Here is a 19,192-nt window from a genome sequence, read left to right as displayed (position 1 = left end):
GTACACACGCCATCTGTCAATCACTTCCGCAGTTCTGCAGCAGATGTGTAGTGAAGAGAAATAATGGAATAGTCCAATGGTGGTGGTGTTCAGGGGCGCCCGCACACCTGTTTACAATACTAATGATTTATTTATGCATTCTGAATTTTTGATATTTGCAATAAAGTAAAAAAATAAAAAAAAAACCTTAACCAAAAGTTACTACGGGATTTTTAGGGGGGCCCCTGTGTAGCTCGGGGCCCAAGGCCTACCTTTGCCTAATGGTAAAGTCCGCCCCGATCACACGCACTCTGTGTAAAGGGAGCACATCTTACAAGACCAGATATTTGTCAATGAACTCAGGATCTGTTGAGCAGCAAATACTCAAGCATGGTCTTGTCAGTCATCTCTCCTTATTCTTGACCTGTGATCAGTCAAATCTGACTTCTGCAGCTCTTGTTGGATGTATAGGGTTGCCAAGTCCGCATTTTATTTCCACAGAATTGGGCTACATTTAAACTGTTGCCATAGGTTGATTTTCCCAAGTGGGTTAAAGGTTAAATTACATTTGACTGAAATTCTTGTATTGAAACATTTTGCATTACCTCTATTTCTATTCTAACTACTTGTTTTATTTATAAAGAAATAAGAGCCTCTAACACTAGCATTCCCAGTCAACAATTTGATCTAATTTCATCTTTTATTTCCTTCAAAGTATTTCTACAATTCGGTTTCCTTGTTCATTTTGATTTATTTTCAGTTTGGTGTTGGCATTTGACAGACATTTCAATTTAACAGATACATTCTGCTTCTGGAGTTGTTTTGATGACTCCTTTTCGATTTTTAACTTCGATTTCTTTGTCCCCTTGGAAAGACTTGACACACCCTTAAACACATAGAACAATGTCTTTGCAATCAGTTACTAACAACCTAACAGGTGAAAATTACTATTAGTTAAGCAAAATATGAAACAAATCATGCATCCATGCTTCCACAAAACATGCTTGTATAGTTACTGAAATTTGATCCCGAGGTAGTAATGTAGTCTAGTAATGATCTGATTTGGGAAGTATAACAAATCATAAATACTGATATGCAACCTAAAGCCAGAGACACACTTAACGACTAACTGAATCATTCTAAGACTGAACTGAAAACACTTATGATTTTAAATGCTGACTGTAAACACCAACTGAACGCAAATGGCTCTGACACATTTAGGTGTGATCAGTTTTAAGTATCAAATGACATTCATAACCAGCCTTACAGTTGTGTAGTGTGTTCCTGGCTTAGCTAATTAACTAATTAACTTAACTAATCTCAGCTGGCAAGATGGCTGGTTCGCATGTACCTGGCTAACACATGAACCTGACTAATTTGCTAACATGGGGCCAGGCCACAGTGCATATTGGTATTATACAATCATATTTGCATATGTGAATAGCAATTAAAGAAACCACTCACCATTTCTCCAGTTTAATATTAACACTTAATATAAATTTCCTTGTCATTTGATGTATAACATTACTCTTACTTAGAATTTTTTCCCCTGTCCTCAAATTAAATTAATTAATCCATTGTTAACAGTAGTTTTCTGCAATCTGTTCCATTTATGTGGGATTGAGGCAAGCGAATGCACAATAGCTGTGGCGCCTATGCTCTACAGTGATAAATTGTCCTGTGTTCTTGTTGACTGGCCAATGAAATTATTTTATTGTGAATATCGTTATTTTATTGTGAATCATTACTGCTGTCTGATCATGAAAACAAACTGTCCCAGTTGTAGTTACTGATTTGTTAATTATTCAATTATTGAGTGATATGTATTTTTCTATTAATCAATCAAATATTTCTGTTTATTTAATTTCAATGTAATTTTACTTTACTTGACCCTCTAATACTAGCACTCTCTATTCTATTTCTATTCTCTCTACTAATTTTCTTTTTTTTTATTTATTTTTAAAAAAACACTTGATCCTTTAACACTTGCACTCTATACAATACTTATTATTTAAAAAATAATCTAACACTAGTATTCTCAGTTTCTTTTGTTGGTTTTGATTGCTTCTGTTGTCATCCTTTGTACGTTGCTTTGGATAAAAGCGGCTGCTAAATGCCTAAATTAAATGTAAATGTAAGCCTAATATTTAATTTTAGTTCATTATGTGAGTGTTAAATACGTGTTAAAATGTCCCAGGGTAGTAACATCTGTACAAGTCATTGGGAGAACTATAACAAAACTGCTTGTCTTCAATCATTTTTCTTTAATCATTCTCATGTTTATTTTGGTCAGTGTTTGTGTAGTAAAAGAATGTTACTCGATTGGTCCTGTGTTATCTCATGCATTTTCTTGCACTTCACTTACGCTTTAGCTTGTGCATGAATCTAAGCATAATTCTTGAAAATAGGGTGTATTTTTTGTTCTGCTCTGGCCTCTTTGCCACACATAAGTGACAAAATATTTTGTCAAGATCTTGATTGGTCTGTTCAATTTACGTAAAATCTTGTAGGACAAATCTCCTTTCACTAGCACACAAAATATATGATCTTACATGTTTCTTGTAACTTTTATTACACTTTTTTGTGCCTCCATTTTAAATATCTTCTTTTCATTTAGGAAACAAAATTAATGAACCTGACATAAGAACAATCATTTTTGATTTAAGGTAGCTAAATCTTTTTCAGCAGATTCATTATATAAAACTGTTCAAATAACTTTTTAACAAATTAGACAATGTTATTACACAGTACAGCTAGTTTAGCAATCAGCATGGACACACTTTAATAAATGATATTGCCTTTCTTGACAAAACGCAATTTAACTAAAACTGTAGCAATTTTATGATTTCTATGTTGTTGCAGTAATGCGAGATAACAATGCAAGAAAAACTTTGTAAATGATTTTCACAATTCTGGCACTCATAGGCATGAAGAATCAGCATGTGAATCTCAGCAATGGTGACAAAATATTCTGATAATGTTTATGTGATTTTTGAACGTGACAAAACAAGGCAGTAAAAAGTCACAACTAAAAATAAAAGCAAATAGTAAAAATAAAAGAAAATACTAAGACAATGCAGCTGCTTTATTTATTCGTGTCGCAATGCATGCTGGGAGCCATGGATGAATTATGATTGGTGCACTCAGAATGCACTGCAGCATGAATCTGTCTGATTCTGGTCAACATTGTTGAGATTCATATGCTGATTCTTGATGTTGGTGTGTCTAAACAGTACAAAGTGTTTTTAAAGCTCTTCATATTATTTCATTATGTGCAATTGTGATCAATAACATACTATATTACTCATTATCACTGATGACATTAGTAAACCTGGTACAACATGACAACCATGTCATTATCAAAAAATCAGCCAATATAATTTAAACCCATCTTCTCTTGGTTTTTCTTACTATAACCAATGTGTTTCATAAACACAGTTACAGCAACCAGTGAAAAACTAATGTTAATAAAGTCAAGGGTCAAGAGCCCAACTAAAGCAAACACTTATCTCCACAATGGTGACTTCAATTTGTCTTATTAAGAATTAACAGAGATTTAGATGTTAATGTTTATTGAAAATAAGACATTTTAGACGCATGACAAACAAAAAGTCAAACTGTTTAGTAATGTGTGAAGCTGGTGATGCTGTTTGTGGAGATGATTGATAATCTTCTGCTGAGATCTTGAGAGATTTAATGTCTTCTCTTATTTCAGTATTTCATCTAAGTCTGTGGCTGAAGTCAGTTGTAGTTCTTGTGTTTCTCTTTTCTTCAGTGATTCTGCTTGTTAACAGCAGGTGTTCATTACTAATGATCAATCAGCACTTAATTAATCACATAATTATCTCATTAACTTTAACACTCTTTTAGAGTGGGACCATATATGGTCCGAGCAGTGTTAATTTAACACTCGGGAATTTACTGTGTAACAAATGGCTTTTAGTGAAGACTGAAAATCAACACACAGATTATAGACTACGAATATTTTCTGTTTATTCATACATTTTACATAACAATCGTGCTTTTTTGTATGACACCATTTAAATACATGTCCTATGTTATAATTTTAGGCAGTGTAACAATTAAAAATATACAAAACAATATTATTTCTTACGAGACATAAATTCTATTTGTTTTATATTCCTTTTTATAATCCTCTTCACTCATAATTTTCATTAGATATGTGTTTCAGAGATCAAAATATTATTGCAGAAAACAGCAATTGTTTTTCAAATATGTCAACATTTAGACAAAAAACTTAATAATGGAGTACAGACATTCACGGTTACATGTTTTACACACAATTTTACAGTAAAGTTCCAGATAAAACTGCAGTAAAATAACTTTGTACAAAATTCAAAGGACATAGCCATTTCACATTTTATGTATCTCCTCTTAGTAAACGTTTAACGTGACCAAACGCTTTTCGCATGTAGCTAGCTGCCTTTGACGCAAACTGTCACCGCATCATTGCCCTAGCATTGGAGAAGTCTGTACTTTTAAGTTTTGTGCTTTTGGGGGAAAAAAGGGCCAAAACACCCTCATGTATTTTAGTTTTGTGCTACTTACTTCAAATATGGTATAACTATTATACCGTATAAATATTTTGTATACTTTTTCAAAAAAGTATGGCACAATCAAGTAGTGTAAACCGTTGTTATGGAGTGGCCAGTTTGTGTGCATTCCTGTTTTGTTTAAGCACTGCACCTATTCAACATTTTGGCACATGAAGTAACTAATGGTCATGCAAATCACGACTACATTAATCACAGGCTTAAGGAGCTGATATGCACTCAGGCTCAGAGACAATCTGAGATTTTTTTTTCCCTTTTCTTCTTTTTTTGGATATTCCTGAGGGGACATGTAAACAGGACACTGAATTGACAGTACTCATCAATAATCTGTATAATAATCAACAAAAATGTTCAGCCTATGTTTTGCGGTGTTTCCATTTTGTTATTGTTATTTTTTTTGTTTGTTTTTTTTGTTTGTTTTTTTGTTCCCTGTGCTTTACAAACTATACATTGGCAGGCATAGATTTGTTTTTGCTTAAGTCTATTATTTTGGTCCTTGGTCTCAACATTAAAGTACAAAGCATTCTAAAAATAATTCTAAAAATGTTTTAATCACATACAAGTATTTCTTTCTTTTTTATCTCAGAAAAAAAAACTAAATAGTAACAGTCTTTCTCAACAAAAATCTCCAACAACACATGACGGGCCACCCAAGGGCTCTGCCGATTAGAAATTCTTTGTGCTTTAGACACAGGGTTTGCTTGATACACCTTGGTTATCCAAAAATAACCCAGAATGTAACATAATCTCTCCCAGTTTCTCATTGACACTCCCGCTTTTCCCCAGTGCAACATAGAAACAGTACCTACCTCACATAAATAGCTTATGCATTGCAAAACAATGCACTGTCCTTAAATCTAACTCACAGTATAACCTTAGTAGAGACAAATTCACATAATACATAGTACAAGTCATTTAACACTGACACGCTTTGCTTCACATTTGAAAAACATACAGAATTTATTTGTGTAGGTTTTTCAAATGCAAGTGTTTTTGTGTTTGTGTTTTTTTTTATATATATATTTTTTTTTTTTTACTTTTGCTTTTTTCATGTTTTAGCTTGATTATGTATGACCCCTGGAGGTAGATGATTCTATTACTGTATAAACATGGAAGTCTTCTGTGTTGTTAATCTTTGATTGCTCTCTGCTGGGGTTCACTTCTACTGGTTTTAAACATTGGCGTCATTGCCAGGGTTAGTCGAAGAGGAACTATCAGCCTGCGGCTGCATCTGCGTCTGCTGCTGCGTCTGCGGCGGTTGTTGCCGTTGCTGCGGTGCTTGTGGTGATTGTGGTTGCTGTGGTGCTTGGTCCGGTTGCTGCTCTTGTTGCGGTGATTGCTCCATCTGTGTCTGCAGCTGCTGTTGGTCTGGCCCGTTCTCCTGAGCACGCGTGACTGCTGGAGGATGCAGCATTATCCTGATCCGCTGAAATGAGCCCAGAACCAGCACCAGTGAGCTCAGATATACCGTCTATACCACTCGTTATTGTATTTACTTTCAGCTCTAAATGAAAACAGTTACCTCTTTATATGTTCCCTTCAGGGTGAGGAACATGTAGCCCATATAACCAGGTATGAGAACCATAGAGGACAGAGCCATGAGCCAGCCCACTCCTTGCCCCCATTTAGGGAACACATAGTTGTTCATTGTAAGAGGAACCATTTGCACCGCACTGAAGAGGAACACGCCCTGTAGAGAAGCTCTGTTTACAAATATTGCAGTTTTCACATAATTACACCATTATCTATAATTCATGTGATTCATACTTCTAAAGACTGCAAGACTTTAAAAACATTCTTATCACAGTCAAGGAATAGGATACCCACACTCTAAAAAATGCTGGGTTCAGGCTGTTGGATCATTTTATTGGGTTGTTTTTAATATTTTTACTCAGGTGCTGGGTTATTTTTTTTTACCCAAATGCTGGGTTCAGCTTGTTGGGTCATTTTATTGGGTTATTTTTTTATATTTTTACCCAGGTGCTGGGTCATTTTAACACTGGTTTTTTTTTAACCCAAATGCTGGGTTCAGCTTGTTGGGTCATTTTATTGGATTCTTTTTTTATATTTTTACCCAGGTGCTGGGTCATTTTAACGCTGGGTTATTATTTTTTAACCTAAATGCTGGGTTCAGTCTGTTGGGTCATTTTATTGGATTGTTTTTAATATTTTTACTCAGGTGCTGGATCATTTTAATGCTGGGTTATTTATTTTTTTAACCCAAATGCTGGGTTCAGTCTATTGGGTCATTTTATTAGGTTGTTTTTAATATTTTTACTCAGATGCTGGGTTATTTTTTTTTACCCAAATGCTGGGTTCAGCTAGTTGGGTCATTTTATTGGGTTATTTTTAATATTTTTACTCAGGTGCTGGATCATTTTAACGCTGGGTTGTTGTTGTTTTTTTTTTTTTTTTTTTTTTTTAACCCAAATGCTGGGTTCAGCTTTTTGGGTCATTTTATTGGGTTATTTTTTTATATTTTTACTCAGGTGCTGGGTTATTTTTTTTTAACCCAAATGCTGGGTTCAGTCTGTTGGGTCATTTTATTGGATTGTTTTTAATATTTTTACCCAGGTACTGGATCATTTTAACGCTGGGTTGTTATTTTTTTTTACCCAAATGCTGGGTTCAGGCTGTTGGGTCATTTTATTGGGTTATTTTTAATATTTTTACTCAGGTGCTGAATCATTTTAACGCCGGGTTGTTATTTTTTTTTTACCCAAATGCTGGGTTCAGCTTGTTGGGTCATTTTATTGGGTTATTTTTTTATATTTTTACCCAGGTGCTGGGCCATTTTAATGCTGGGTTATTTTTTTTAACCCAAATGCTGGGTTCAGGCTGTTGGGTCATTTTATTGGGTTGTTTTTAATATTTTTACCCAGGTGCTGGGTCATTTTAACGCTGGGTTATTTTTTTCCCTGTCTCCGATCAAACTTCTCAACAAAGCAGCTGCTGAGAGTACAGGCTTTTTAAGTCCACAGGAGAGAGCGGTTCTCAGCCCCGCCACCGCCGATTTGTTGCACTCTTTCTGGGAAATAAAGCTTTGTATGCATTTAATTTATTTATCTTTTAATTATCTTTAATGTGGTGTAAATTATATTGTTTTACGCAACACAACATAAGGACGAGATCATGTCAGTCAGCTGTGTCAGCAGCGGTCGTTTCGCACTGGAAAAGCCTTTGCCTTGCATAACATAAATGGATTTTATTCGTTATAATACTGAGTGTAATTTAATTTGATGTTAAAATATGTTCCCTAATCTCAGTACTGTTTGTTTTTGGGCAGGTTTTGGAGTCAGTTACGCCATCTCTCAGCTACAAGTGAAACGCGAGGCTGCGGTCTAAAGTTCGCAGTTCCCCTGTGTGGCGAGGGGGCGTGGTTCAGCGAGGTCTGCAACGGGAGAGAGAGGCAGGAGCGAGCCTGTATGTCAAGTGCAAGTGTCATGTGTCTCGTTTCAGTAATTGGTGTGGAGAGACCGGATAAAAGCCACCAGTAATAGGGAAGCAAGGGAGAGAGACTGACTGGGAACTCGAGCCACACGGGGAGACTGTTTGCTGGAGCAGGAATTGTATGCGGATTTATATTCTGTAGAGTTAAATAGAGTTAAATAGAGAATAAATTCAATTTGTCTTATTATTTTGTCCATTGGTGTTCTTGCTTAATAATACATGTTCATCTTTTGATTATTACTGTCGCCTATAGTAATTTTGTGTGTGATTTTTAATTTCCTGCCCATTTTTATATTAAAGGGGCCATATGATGCTGTCAATCGCATCATATGACCCCTTTAACATAAAAACTTTTAACCCAACCAGCTGGGTCAAAATAACCCAGCATGTGTTCTGTCCAATATTTACCAAGCGCTGGGTTGCCAAATAACCCAAGTTGGGTTGTTTTTAACCCAGCATTTTTTAGAGTGCTGAAAAAGTGTATGTGGGACAAATAAAAGTGTAAAAACACTGGGATCAAATTTGGGATTAAGAACAAGGGTCATTCTACACAGCAGAGGTAATGTTCCTCATTAACATCAGCAAATAATAACTTTAATTATCAACAGCTGATACTAACTGACACTATCAGATGAGAACACAATCTGAACTGAATTGAGCTTGATAATGACACTAACTTTGCAACACTGTCACCATTATTAAACTGAACTGAATCAACATTATCTGACTTGAGCTGAAGAATGAAACTATGGCCATTTGTAGAACTGCTTATAGCTAAATTGAAGTTGTATCATAATTGATGGACTTTGCTAAATTGAGTTATTTTCGAGTTCATTAATGTTACATTACCCTGAAAAATAAAATAAAATCTGCCTTGTAATAAAGCAATATATAAATAAATGTCACTTGACTAGACTAAAGCCCTATTCACACGGGATTAGTATTACCTGGTGACCTCCAGTCATTTGTAATAATTGCGGAGGTTGTCTGTGTTCTTAATCCCGTGCGAATCGGCCATGTCTGTAATTTGTAAAGTAAAAATTCCCCCGCAAATGACCTACCATATTTTGCCAAACTCCGAGGTCCTGTGATAATATTAGTCCCGTGCGAATCGGCATCTCTGTGATTTGGCCAGCATTTGGCGGGTCATATATAATTTTTCGAGGTTTTTATTTCCTGTGCGCCTTTTTATCCATCTTTGTGAAGAATGGAGCTGTGTTGGAGTGTTTTGATAGTATTTTGGGTGCTGTCATATCGCTATAACTATACAATTTGCAGAAAGAGAAAGCTGAAAAGGTTTCTAGGTTAATGTGTTACAAATAAATCAAGCATAAAGCTTGAGATATTATTTTAACCTGGTGAAATGTAAATGACACAGGGCACGAATCTATATTAGTTTCTTTTTTAAATCCATCTAACCGGACCATAGAACGGGACTCTCAAAGCCTTGACATCCAGGTATCTGGGAGATAAGTCAGTAAATTTGAGTAAAATCACAGGTTTCGCTTATCCTGTGCGAATACACCATACAAAATTCAGATGTGGGGGGATAATTTCAAAATCACACAAGGTCCCCAGGTAATACTAACCCCGTGCGAATAGGGCTTAACTCACACTTTTACACTGACTGTTGTGTTTCAACACATCAAATAAATCTGTCAGAATGGCCAGCCCTGTGTTTCTGACTGTTTTTCTAATTGTTTTACGTTTTAGATTTGACATAGCGTTCTAAACAATGAGTTTAACAAATATTTTTAAACAATTGCCCCCCCCAAATTGTTAGTCATGGAATCCCTGATGTTGGCCCCGCTGCAATTGGAGCACTTAGCCAAGCGCTAAATACCCTCTAAGTGTTTTTGCAGCGTTGAGCAATGTAACCAATCACAGACATATCTGTTGATTTCTTAAACGCAATGGCCAATCAGAAACGTTTTGTCAGAATTCACTCACCGCTGAAAGCGCTGCAGTTTTTGAGTGCAGTTTTGCACGCTCGTGAATCATCTGAACATTAGAAAAGCAGCGTGCACATTTCTGGTTAAAAATGAAAGGCCAACAACTGACAAACAGGAGGCATCACCATTCAAGTCAACAGGAAGAGCCCAAGGCTGGTCAGCATTTTACTAAACCGTGGCAACATCTTTAAGTGATTCTTGAGCTTTAATGTGTTGCAATATGGTAGGGCATTGTTTTGATACTTACATCCGAAAAAAAAAAACTTTTGTTTTTATTTATTTATTTCATATATATATATATATATATATATATATACACTGTATATATATTTTATTTTCTTGCCCCCCCTGACTCAAGAGTCAAACATCGCCCATGTATATATATATATATATATATATATACTGTATATATATTAAGAATGTGCATCTCATGACTCATGCCGATACGATACGCATGTCGATGCATAGCCAACGATACGATACATTAAAGATACATATGAAGCAGCTAGCGATGCGACGCGATACAATTCACCCCTGTTACGATGCAGGGCGATACGATTCTGATTCGATTCGATTCAACACAATGCGATTCGATCCAATATGATGCAATGGAGAAAATATGATCACTTTTAACGCCTCGAGGCCTGTTTCATAAAACAAGTTAACCAAATAAGCTAGGCTTACTTCAGTTATCTGACTCATTGTCAAATGATTTGGTTCCATAAAGCAAATTTAACACAGGCCTAGATCAAGCTAGTCACTGTGGTAATTTATGCTGGGGAACTAATCTGGTCTAAAGCAGGCTAACTGTCAGGCTAAATTAAGCTCCTCTAACACTGACCAATAGGAACCCAATATTACTACTCTCTCACATACTATTATTTGACTTTTGTTTTACAGTTACTAGCCATGCAGCCTTTCTCTCTGGTTTTATGACAGCTGTACCTTTTATAGTTAGCAGAACAGATAGCAGAATATTAGAACATTACAACCTAAAATTGCTCTTTAAAGCATTAAAATAACCAAATTAAAAGTTAAAATCACTGAATTTAAAATGAAAATAAATAAAGAAAATGACTATATTTTAACTGGTATAAGAAACACACATTAACTCATTTGAGCTTAGTAATTAGGACTGTATTCGCTTACATTTGATTTATCCATTACAATAGTCCCTTTACAGTAACTGCTATCATAAAAATACACTTTATATGTAGAGTTAAAATTCTACAAAAGACACATTTAATGTCCAACAACAAATATTTTAACAAAATTCAAATTTTACTCAGAATTATTGCGCTTCTATTTGATTGCGCTCTGAGCGACAAAGAGCTGCTTAAGAATAAGCGTGCACAAATTAGTGAGATCGCGTGAACTTAATTTGTCGTTAATGGAACTGCTTTAGCCCCGATTGATTTGTTAGGTTATTTCACGACAGGTTTTGGACTTTAACCCCAGTTTTTCCTCGGGTCTGCGTGGTGTTGTTATGCGTCATATCCATGCAGCAGCGGCGATGAGAGCACGCGCTTGAGTAACAGTTTAGAGAGGAGAAATCAATCTACATATAAAATATTGGTCACAGATTATTGGTCACTTTCTAAATAATAAAAGTATAGCGCATCCACTAGTAATTATATATAAATAAATCTGTTTTTACAGATGCAAATATGTTAGAAATGATGCATCGCGATATAAATGACAACTTGTAGCCGATGCACACTTTTTAAACCGATGCACCGCATCGTTAACGTTTTATGCCGATGCACCGAGCGAATCAGGGAATCTTCCCATCCCTAATATATATATATATACATCTTTTGTAATGTCACATCATAAGGAAAAGGGTAGGCTACTTACAGCGACAATTAGAGGAGTGAAGAAAACCCAGCACAGTTTCCACCATAGACAAGGCTTGTATCCAATCATTTCCTGGATGTTATCATAAAACTTGTTCACACCTGGAATTAGATGAAATTTGAAAGGGATAGCATTAATTCACTGCAACTAAGTTGCAACAATAGGACTGACGGGTTCATCTATCAATACATGCATTGATTTATCCGAAGCAGTACTGAGGATTAAAGGATGCTCTCCAAATCAATCCTAAGTGAATCTAGTCATCATTTATACAAATGCATATGTGACCCTGGACCACAAAACCAGTCTTAAGTCACTGGGGTATATTTGTAGCAATAGCCAAAAATATATTGTATGGGTCAAAATTATTTTTTCTTTTATGCCAAAAATCATTAGGATAGTAAGTAAAGATCATGTTCCATGAAGATATTTTGTAAATTTTCTACCGTAAATATATTAAAACTTTCTTTTTGATTAGTAATATGCATTGCTAAGAACTTCATTTGGACAACTTTAAAGGTGATTTTCTCAATATTTTGATTTTATTGCACCCTCAGATTCCAGATATTCAAATAGTTGTATTTCAGCCAAATATTGTCCTATCTTAACAAACCATACATCAATGGAAAGCTTATATATTCAGCTTTCATATTATGTATAAATCTAAATTTCGAAAAATTGACCCTTATGACTGGTTTTGGTCACACACAGGGTCACACACATATATATATATATATATATATATATATATATATATATTTAAAAAATTTATAATAACATGTATAAGCATGTGTGTATAAAAGCTTGAAATGAATGGTTCTTTAAAATACTAACTGAATGTGTTAAATATCTGCAACAGAATCATATAAAAAAGCAAAAAGATAGCAAGAACCTTCACTCCCTTTCAATTCTTAGATATAGTTGTGTGACAATTTAAAAGGATGATTGACAAGGAAAACATCTGAATGCATTTGAAAAAGACTGTACAGACATGTACAGAGATGCATTTATTTTTCCTGAAAGAAGCACCAAAATGTGCTTAATTTGTACTGAGAAGGTGATTGTTGTGATTGTTAAGTGTGGTAACATTACGCGCCACTATAAATCATCAAAGCACAAACAAATTTACCCACAGAACATGGAGGTGATTAAAAACAGTAGTCCTGATCTAGAGCAACGATATGGAAAAGTAATTCAATCTAAAAAAAATAAAAAGGGTGATAGGATGTTTGTGAAGAGGGTAAACACATGATAAGGACAGAAAGAGTTGAATGAAATTGAAAATTGAATTCATCGCATATCAGACACACGATGAGCAGCCAGTACAATTTCCCAGGCAGCTGCTGATTCAAAGATTGGATTAAAATTGCAAACAATTCCATGCAAAAACGGGCCATACCCTGCAATATCGCACTATCAGACAGCGGAGGTGGCAAACGCTGAGAAATCAACTGGCTTTAGTTGAGCACAGAGAGAAAACAGAAGCACTAATGATAACAATAGACATAATGAGGGACATGCCGTACACAGGGTCAACAAAGTTAGTTACTCAAGGTCCAGACTCTAAAAGAAAGCAGGCAGTAACTAACACTACAGTCACAACCAAGAATAATGCCCAGAAACTGGCAGAAAAACGGCAGTGGTAATGTATCAGTCCCACATGATAGTAGCATAAACATGAAAGAAATAGAAGCTTCAGTATAGGCAGACCAAGGCCAAAGCAGTTCTGCTAATCTGCTTTGCCATAACAAAGTCTGACATAATCTTTAACACAACTTTTAATTTATGACTATGGTTACTAACTTTAGTTAGAGTTTCTGTGTCGTACATACATGTTGTTTGGTTGGTTGCATTATATTGGACAGTTGACAACCCTATTTAAAATTCATCACATGCAATTAGCAAAAATATCTAAAATGAAAAGTAGAAGATTTTTAATTGACAATTGATTGTTCTTCATTGTTTATACAAATGCATATATATATATATTTTTTTTTTTGCACCAGTATTGGCGTAGATGCCATTTTGTGGCCCTGTCCCACTGGATGCACTTTTGCTGTCACAGGATTATTTTTGACTATTTATGACTGACAGCCAAAGCATTTCTGTCCTTTTTTTTTTATAATGCTATTCAATGCAAAGGATGAGCACAATGCAAATTACAGATTTTAAGAGGACATAAAAAGGACTCACCATAGCACCAGGAGATTGAGATACACTCAAAGAACACCAGGAAGAGCAGACACATTCCACTGGCTGAGTAATAGTCGAAGAGTTTAAACACATAGAGGCCACCCTAAAACAAAGCAAGAAAATCAATACACGGCCCTGCAGCCTGCAATCATATTAATATACAACCTCTGGTCAAACATCTCATCATCTGCTTCCTTCATTGATTTACCTGCGTGATATTGGACAACCCAATGGCGTAGGATACAATGCAAACACATGCAATGAAAATCTCTCTTCTTTTCCTGAGCAGCCGTGGGAATTCATCCACCAGAGCAGTGATGAAGCCCTCCACTGTGCAGAACTGAAAACAACATCAACAATGGTGTTTTGAAATTGCATTTATATGGCATTTTTTGAAAACACTGAAGCATTCTGTGAACTGATGGTAGCATGAAGAAAATATAGCAATAGATCACAACACAAAATTAATTTTGTTATTTTTACACATAAATGGCTCCAGTGTGAAACCAATTTTCAATAAGAAATAAATAATAATAAATAATAAATTTCGTGAGCATATTAATCGCAACAAACAATTAGGTTACATTCAATAAATCTGTATGCACAGGTGTGTGTGTGTACCTGGTATTTATCACGTTATGGGAACAAAATGTCCCCACAAGGATAGTAATACTAGTAAATTTTTACCTTGTGGGGACATTTTTGAGGTCCCCATGAGGAAACAAGCTTATAAATCATACAGAATGAGTTTTTTTGAGAAAGTAAAAATGCAGAAAGTTTCCTGTAAGGGGTAGGTTTAGGGGTATGGTTGGTGTAGGGCAATAGCACATACAGTTTGTACAGTATAAAAACCAATACGCCTATGGAATGTCCCCATAAAACATGGAAACACAACATGTGTGTGTGCATGTGTTTGTTATTACGTAACAATATCCAATCAGAGTTGTTTTTATATGACTTTCAAAAAACAAACACAATTCATTACAGTAAAGGACATAAAACAAGTACTAAATTCTATATTTTTTGGTGCCACAGGGCTGGGATCGATTCTACACACGTTTATTTTGCTAACATTGCAACAGTCCCACTATCTCCAGCTTAAGAGACAATGAACATCAGTTTAAAATCCTCAGTGCATGCAGCCATAAAGGCAGAAATCAACATCAAAAGATTGTATTTGGCACAAGGCCAGTTGAGTGTTTTTAATATTTCTTATGTTTCCTTGTGTGGTCGCCGGGGACTCTGAAGTACCTACCAGATCCCGTTCACTTCTGTTTCTAGGTCAGAGCTTGAATATGTGATATTCTCACCTGACTGTCGATTCCCAGCATCAGCAGCATGGAGAAGAAGAGAATAGCCCACAGTGGTGAGACGGGCAACTGCGTCACAGCTTCTGGATAAGCTAAAAACGCCAAACCAGGACCTGTGTAAACCATGAGAAAAACAACAGTTATATTAACACTTTAAGAGAAATATCCATACTTCAACCGATACAAAAATGTAAAATGCAATATTCTAATTATGTACAAATGAACGAATTACCTGATGCAGCTACATCAGCTATTGATCTCTTTGTCACATGTGCCATGAAGCCCACAATAGAGAAAATCACAAATCCAGCAAACATACTAGTGAAGGAATTTATACAGCACACGATGATAGAATCCCTGCAGAAAAAAAAGAGGGGAAAAAAGGATTCTGTCTTCAAATGTGCTATAAACGTCTTTGTCTGATCTGAAAGCTGCATATCATTTTAGCATTTCAGGAGAAGATGTAAGGATTATGTAAGTGATATAGCCAAACTTCAAATTTAATTTGATGGTAATTCTCACTATTCAAATGCTAAAATGTCAAGTCTGATAATGGGCACATAATCACAGTCAGTCACAGTTAGAGATCTGGCTCATTCAAACAAACATCATTCACAGCATTACAAAAAAACAAATGGTCAGGGTGAAAAGGGCCTGAAACACTGAAAGAGGGTCGAGTTATCTAACTGATGAAATGTTGATTGCATCATTCATACCTGTACACATTGTTATTGAAAGGGTTGTAGCTGCCCAGAGCAATAAGAGAGCCTAGTCCCAAACCATAGGAGAAGAAAATCTGTGTTGCAGCATCCAGCCAAACCTGAGATGGAAAATGAAACTGTTTAGCAGCTAGATTGGGTTTGTTTGATCCTGCTTAAATGATTAAACATGTAAAATCACCTCAGACTGCTTCAGCTTCTCAAAATCAGGAGTGACATAGAACATGATTCCATCTTTAGCCCCAGGCAGGGTCACTCCACGAATAAACAAAATGAACAGCATGAAGTATGGGTAGGTGGCAGAGAAGTAAACAACCTGCAAAACATTGATTTCTCTATCAGACATTTCCCCATGTGCATTTGTTCAGCATGTATGTTTGTGTCTGTTAAAAAATGCTGGAAATTGCTTTCATGGGACAAGAAACCCATAGAGCATTTTTGCCTACTCCCACAAAGTTGATGGCAAGCATGTGTGTTTTACATTCAATGCGGTGAAATCATTACAAACTCACTCAAAATCCAGACCGAACTCTTGAAGACAGAGAGTTGAAGACTAATAAACAAAATGAACAGCATGAAGTATGGGTAGGTGGCAGAGAAGTAAACAACCTGCAAAACATTGATTTCTCTATCAGACATTTCCCCATGTGCATTTGTTCAGCATGTATGTTTGTGTCTGTTAAAAAATGCTGGAAATTGCTTTCATGGGACAAGAAACCCATAGAGCATTTTTGCCTACTCCCACAAAGTTGATGGCAAGCATGTGTGTTTTACATTCAATGCGGTGAAATCATTACAAACTCTTCTGTCCTCCAGACCGAACTCTTGAAGACAGAGAGTTGAAGACTCTAACAAAGACATCTCACCTTTCCAGTCCAGCTAACACCTTTCCAGATACAGAAGTACACGAGGACCCAGGCAATGGCCAGTGTTATTGCAAGTGGCAAACGAATTTCACCAGGTTTTTCTAAGCCATCAGTCATTTGATGCATATTGCGTCTGTATAAGCACATCATGCAACACAATTACACTTCACATCAAGACACTTACTGGACACATGTATAATACTTTGTATTTTCATGTACAAAGGTCAAAGAAGGCCATGCACATCAATTTGCCCAAAATCTTACTCCCAAAACTCCATGACAGCGCTGGTGAGATTGGTGGTGTCTACTATGCTGTAGTTTGTGTAACATCTGTCTGTGTTCCATGGATTGTTACAAGATTTCCATGGAAGCTCCTACAAAGAGCAGAAGAATGCTATACTTTTCTTTTTTTAAATACATTCTCCAAATGACTTTTTTTATGGCATGCAAGTGCATTTGACAAGGAATACTTACAGTGGTAAAGGAGTTGTATAAGTAGTACAGCGCCCAGGAAATGATGACAATGTAGTAAATGTTCAGCCAGAATGAGAGAAGAGCAGCCGCAAGACCAACACCTATAGTTATGACAGTGTGTTATAATTTACATTCATTCCTTCAAAGCAGCATGTGAACCACCTGGTCAAATCGTCCTTTAAGCATCATTGCCTTTTATTACATAATTGGTCTTCAGCTTTGAAGATCAGAGGGTACATTAGCATCTTCAGAACAACATATATCAGTCATAACAAACGTACAACACATAACCCATGCGTTTAAATCCACTCATTCAATTTTGTATTTACTGAAGGTCTCACACAACACCAACATTGCATACTTCTAGAAACCAGCTCGTATTTGTTCAGCAGTAAGTATGGGAGCAGATAAGAAAGAAAGGTGCTGAACAGAAATCATATACCTTTGAACATTGGAGCTAGTTTCCAAACCCCAAGGCCGCCAATGGATGTGTACTGTCCAAGAGCGCACTCAAGAAAAAACAGAGGAACTCCCGCAAAAATAAGCGTCAAAAAATAAGGAATCAAGAAAGCCCCTGGAATCACAGAAATAGATGAAAGCACCAAGTGGAGCTGTGCACAGCAACACAAAGCACACATTCATCCAGACACAACATCTCAGACTCTTGGAGAAGCCGAAGCTGCTCTTACCTCCGCCGTTTTTCCCGCACAGATAAGGAAATCTCCAGACGTTGCCCAGTCCGATGGCGTAGCCCACACATGACAGGAGAAAATCAAATTTCCCACCCCAAGTTTCTCTGTCTGGAATGTCTTTCTTCTTTTTCTCTGGTTTGGCGTCCTCTGCTTTGGGTTTGTCGTTAGTTGTGATCTCGTTGAGTTCCGTCACAACTTGTCCGTCAGTGCTTTTGGTGTTGTTTGTCGCCATGTCTCTGATTTCAGACAGCAGCAGAGATCCACCACGCAAACACCCGTTCAAACCCGACACAGTTTCAGTTAACCTGAAGACAACGAATCACACGAAACCACTGTTTTCCCCCCGTAAAGACACACAAAAAAACACTGAGAGAGCTGCCGTCTCTAACTGAGACCGAATTGGCTGTCATGACAGTCAATTTACAGATATAAATCTTTTTTAATTTTATTTTTTTTCCATCGAACGATCAGCCAGCTTCTCAGTTATGTTTCGGCAATGTTTTGATGCATTTACTATTGTTATACCCATTTAATTAAATGCATTTAAACACACAGACACGCATGCACACAAACACACTTAAGACATTTTAATGAAATGACAATCATTTCCAAATTTCTCGTATCTACTTACAGTGAATTTGGCTTCTTTCCCAAAAGCAATATGCCCGTGTGTCATGCAGTGAGGTATCAGTAGATTCCTCTCCAAGTTGTAAACTTCCAGAATGAGTTGGCACGTAAATGAGCCTTCTGTTCATGTAAAGCGGTCCTGCGGGAGCTGTCCACGGGCGAGTGGTGCTGGATCCACCGAGCAACGACTGTCTGAGATCAGCAGCTACTCAACATTTCCAGAGCGTCAATGTCATGTGAAAGTCAACACCCCCCAACGGACATGTGTACTGTCCAAGAGCGCACTCAAGAAAAAACAGAGGAACTCCCGCAAAAATAAGCGTCAAAAAATAAGGAATCAAGAAAGCCCCTGGAATCACAGAAATAGATGAAAGCACCAAGTGGAGCTGTGCACAGCAACACAAAGCACACATTCATCCAGACACAACATCTCAGACTCTTGGAGAAGCCGAAGCTGCTCTTACCTCCGCCGTTTTTCCCGCACAGATAAGGAAATCTC

At 36.5% G+C, this 19,192-nt stretch overlaps 1 protein-coding gene across 1 annotated transcript; it reads right to left on the bottom strand.

Moving 5' to 3' along the window:
* Positions 1–5,575: 5,575 nt before the first annotated feature.
* On the bottom strand, positions 5,576–18,945 carry slc6a1a (solute carrier family 6 member 1a). The gene is made up of 15 exons (XM_016254444.1): positions 18,698–18,945; positions 18,064–18,371; positions 17,817–17,948; positions 17,375–17,475; positions 17,165–17,274; positions 16,901–17,033; positions 16,216–16,350; positions 16,032–16,135; positions 15,548–15,672; positions 15,316–15,428; positions 14,214–14,345; positions 14,006–14,108; positions 11,813–11,913; positions 6,076–6,243; positions 5,576–5,979 (listed from the first exon to the last, which is right to left on the bottom strand). The coding sequence occupies exons 2-15, from the start codon at positions 18,296–18,298 to the stop codon at positions 5,725–5,727; spliced, it is 1,947 nt and encodes a 648-aa protein (XP_016109930.1). The 5' UTR covers positions 18,299–18,371; positions 18,698–18,945; the 3' UTR covers positions 5,576–5,724.
* Positions 18,946–19,192: the final 247 nt, after the last annotated feature.

The sequence above is a fragment of the Sinocyclocheilus grahami genome, unplaced genomic scaffold, assembly GCF_001515645.1.
Source record: "Sinocyclocheilus grahami isolate Dianchi unplaced genomic scaffold, SAMN03320097.WGS_v1.1 scaffold1248.1, whole genome shotgun sequence".
Taxonomy (NCBI): Eukaryota; Metazoa; Chordata; class Actinopteri; order Cypriniformes; family Cyprinidae; genus Sinocyclocheilus; species Sinocyclocheilus grahami.
This window is presented reverse-complemented; position numbering and strand designations above follow the sequence as displayed.

Coding starts and splice junctions, on each gene's coding strand:
- slc6a1a (XM_016254444.1), bottom strand. CDS start 18,298: ATGGCGACAAACAACACCAAAAGCACTGACGGACAAGTTGTGACGGAA. Junction 17,034..17,164: donor GCTGTCATGGAGTTTTGGGA/GTAAGATTTTGG, acceptor GTGCTTATACAG/ACGCAATATGCATCAAATGA. Junction 6,244..11,812: donor TCACTCCTCTAATTGTCGCT/GTAAGTAGCCTA, acceptor GCTTCTCTACAG/GGCGTGTTCCTCTTCAGTGC.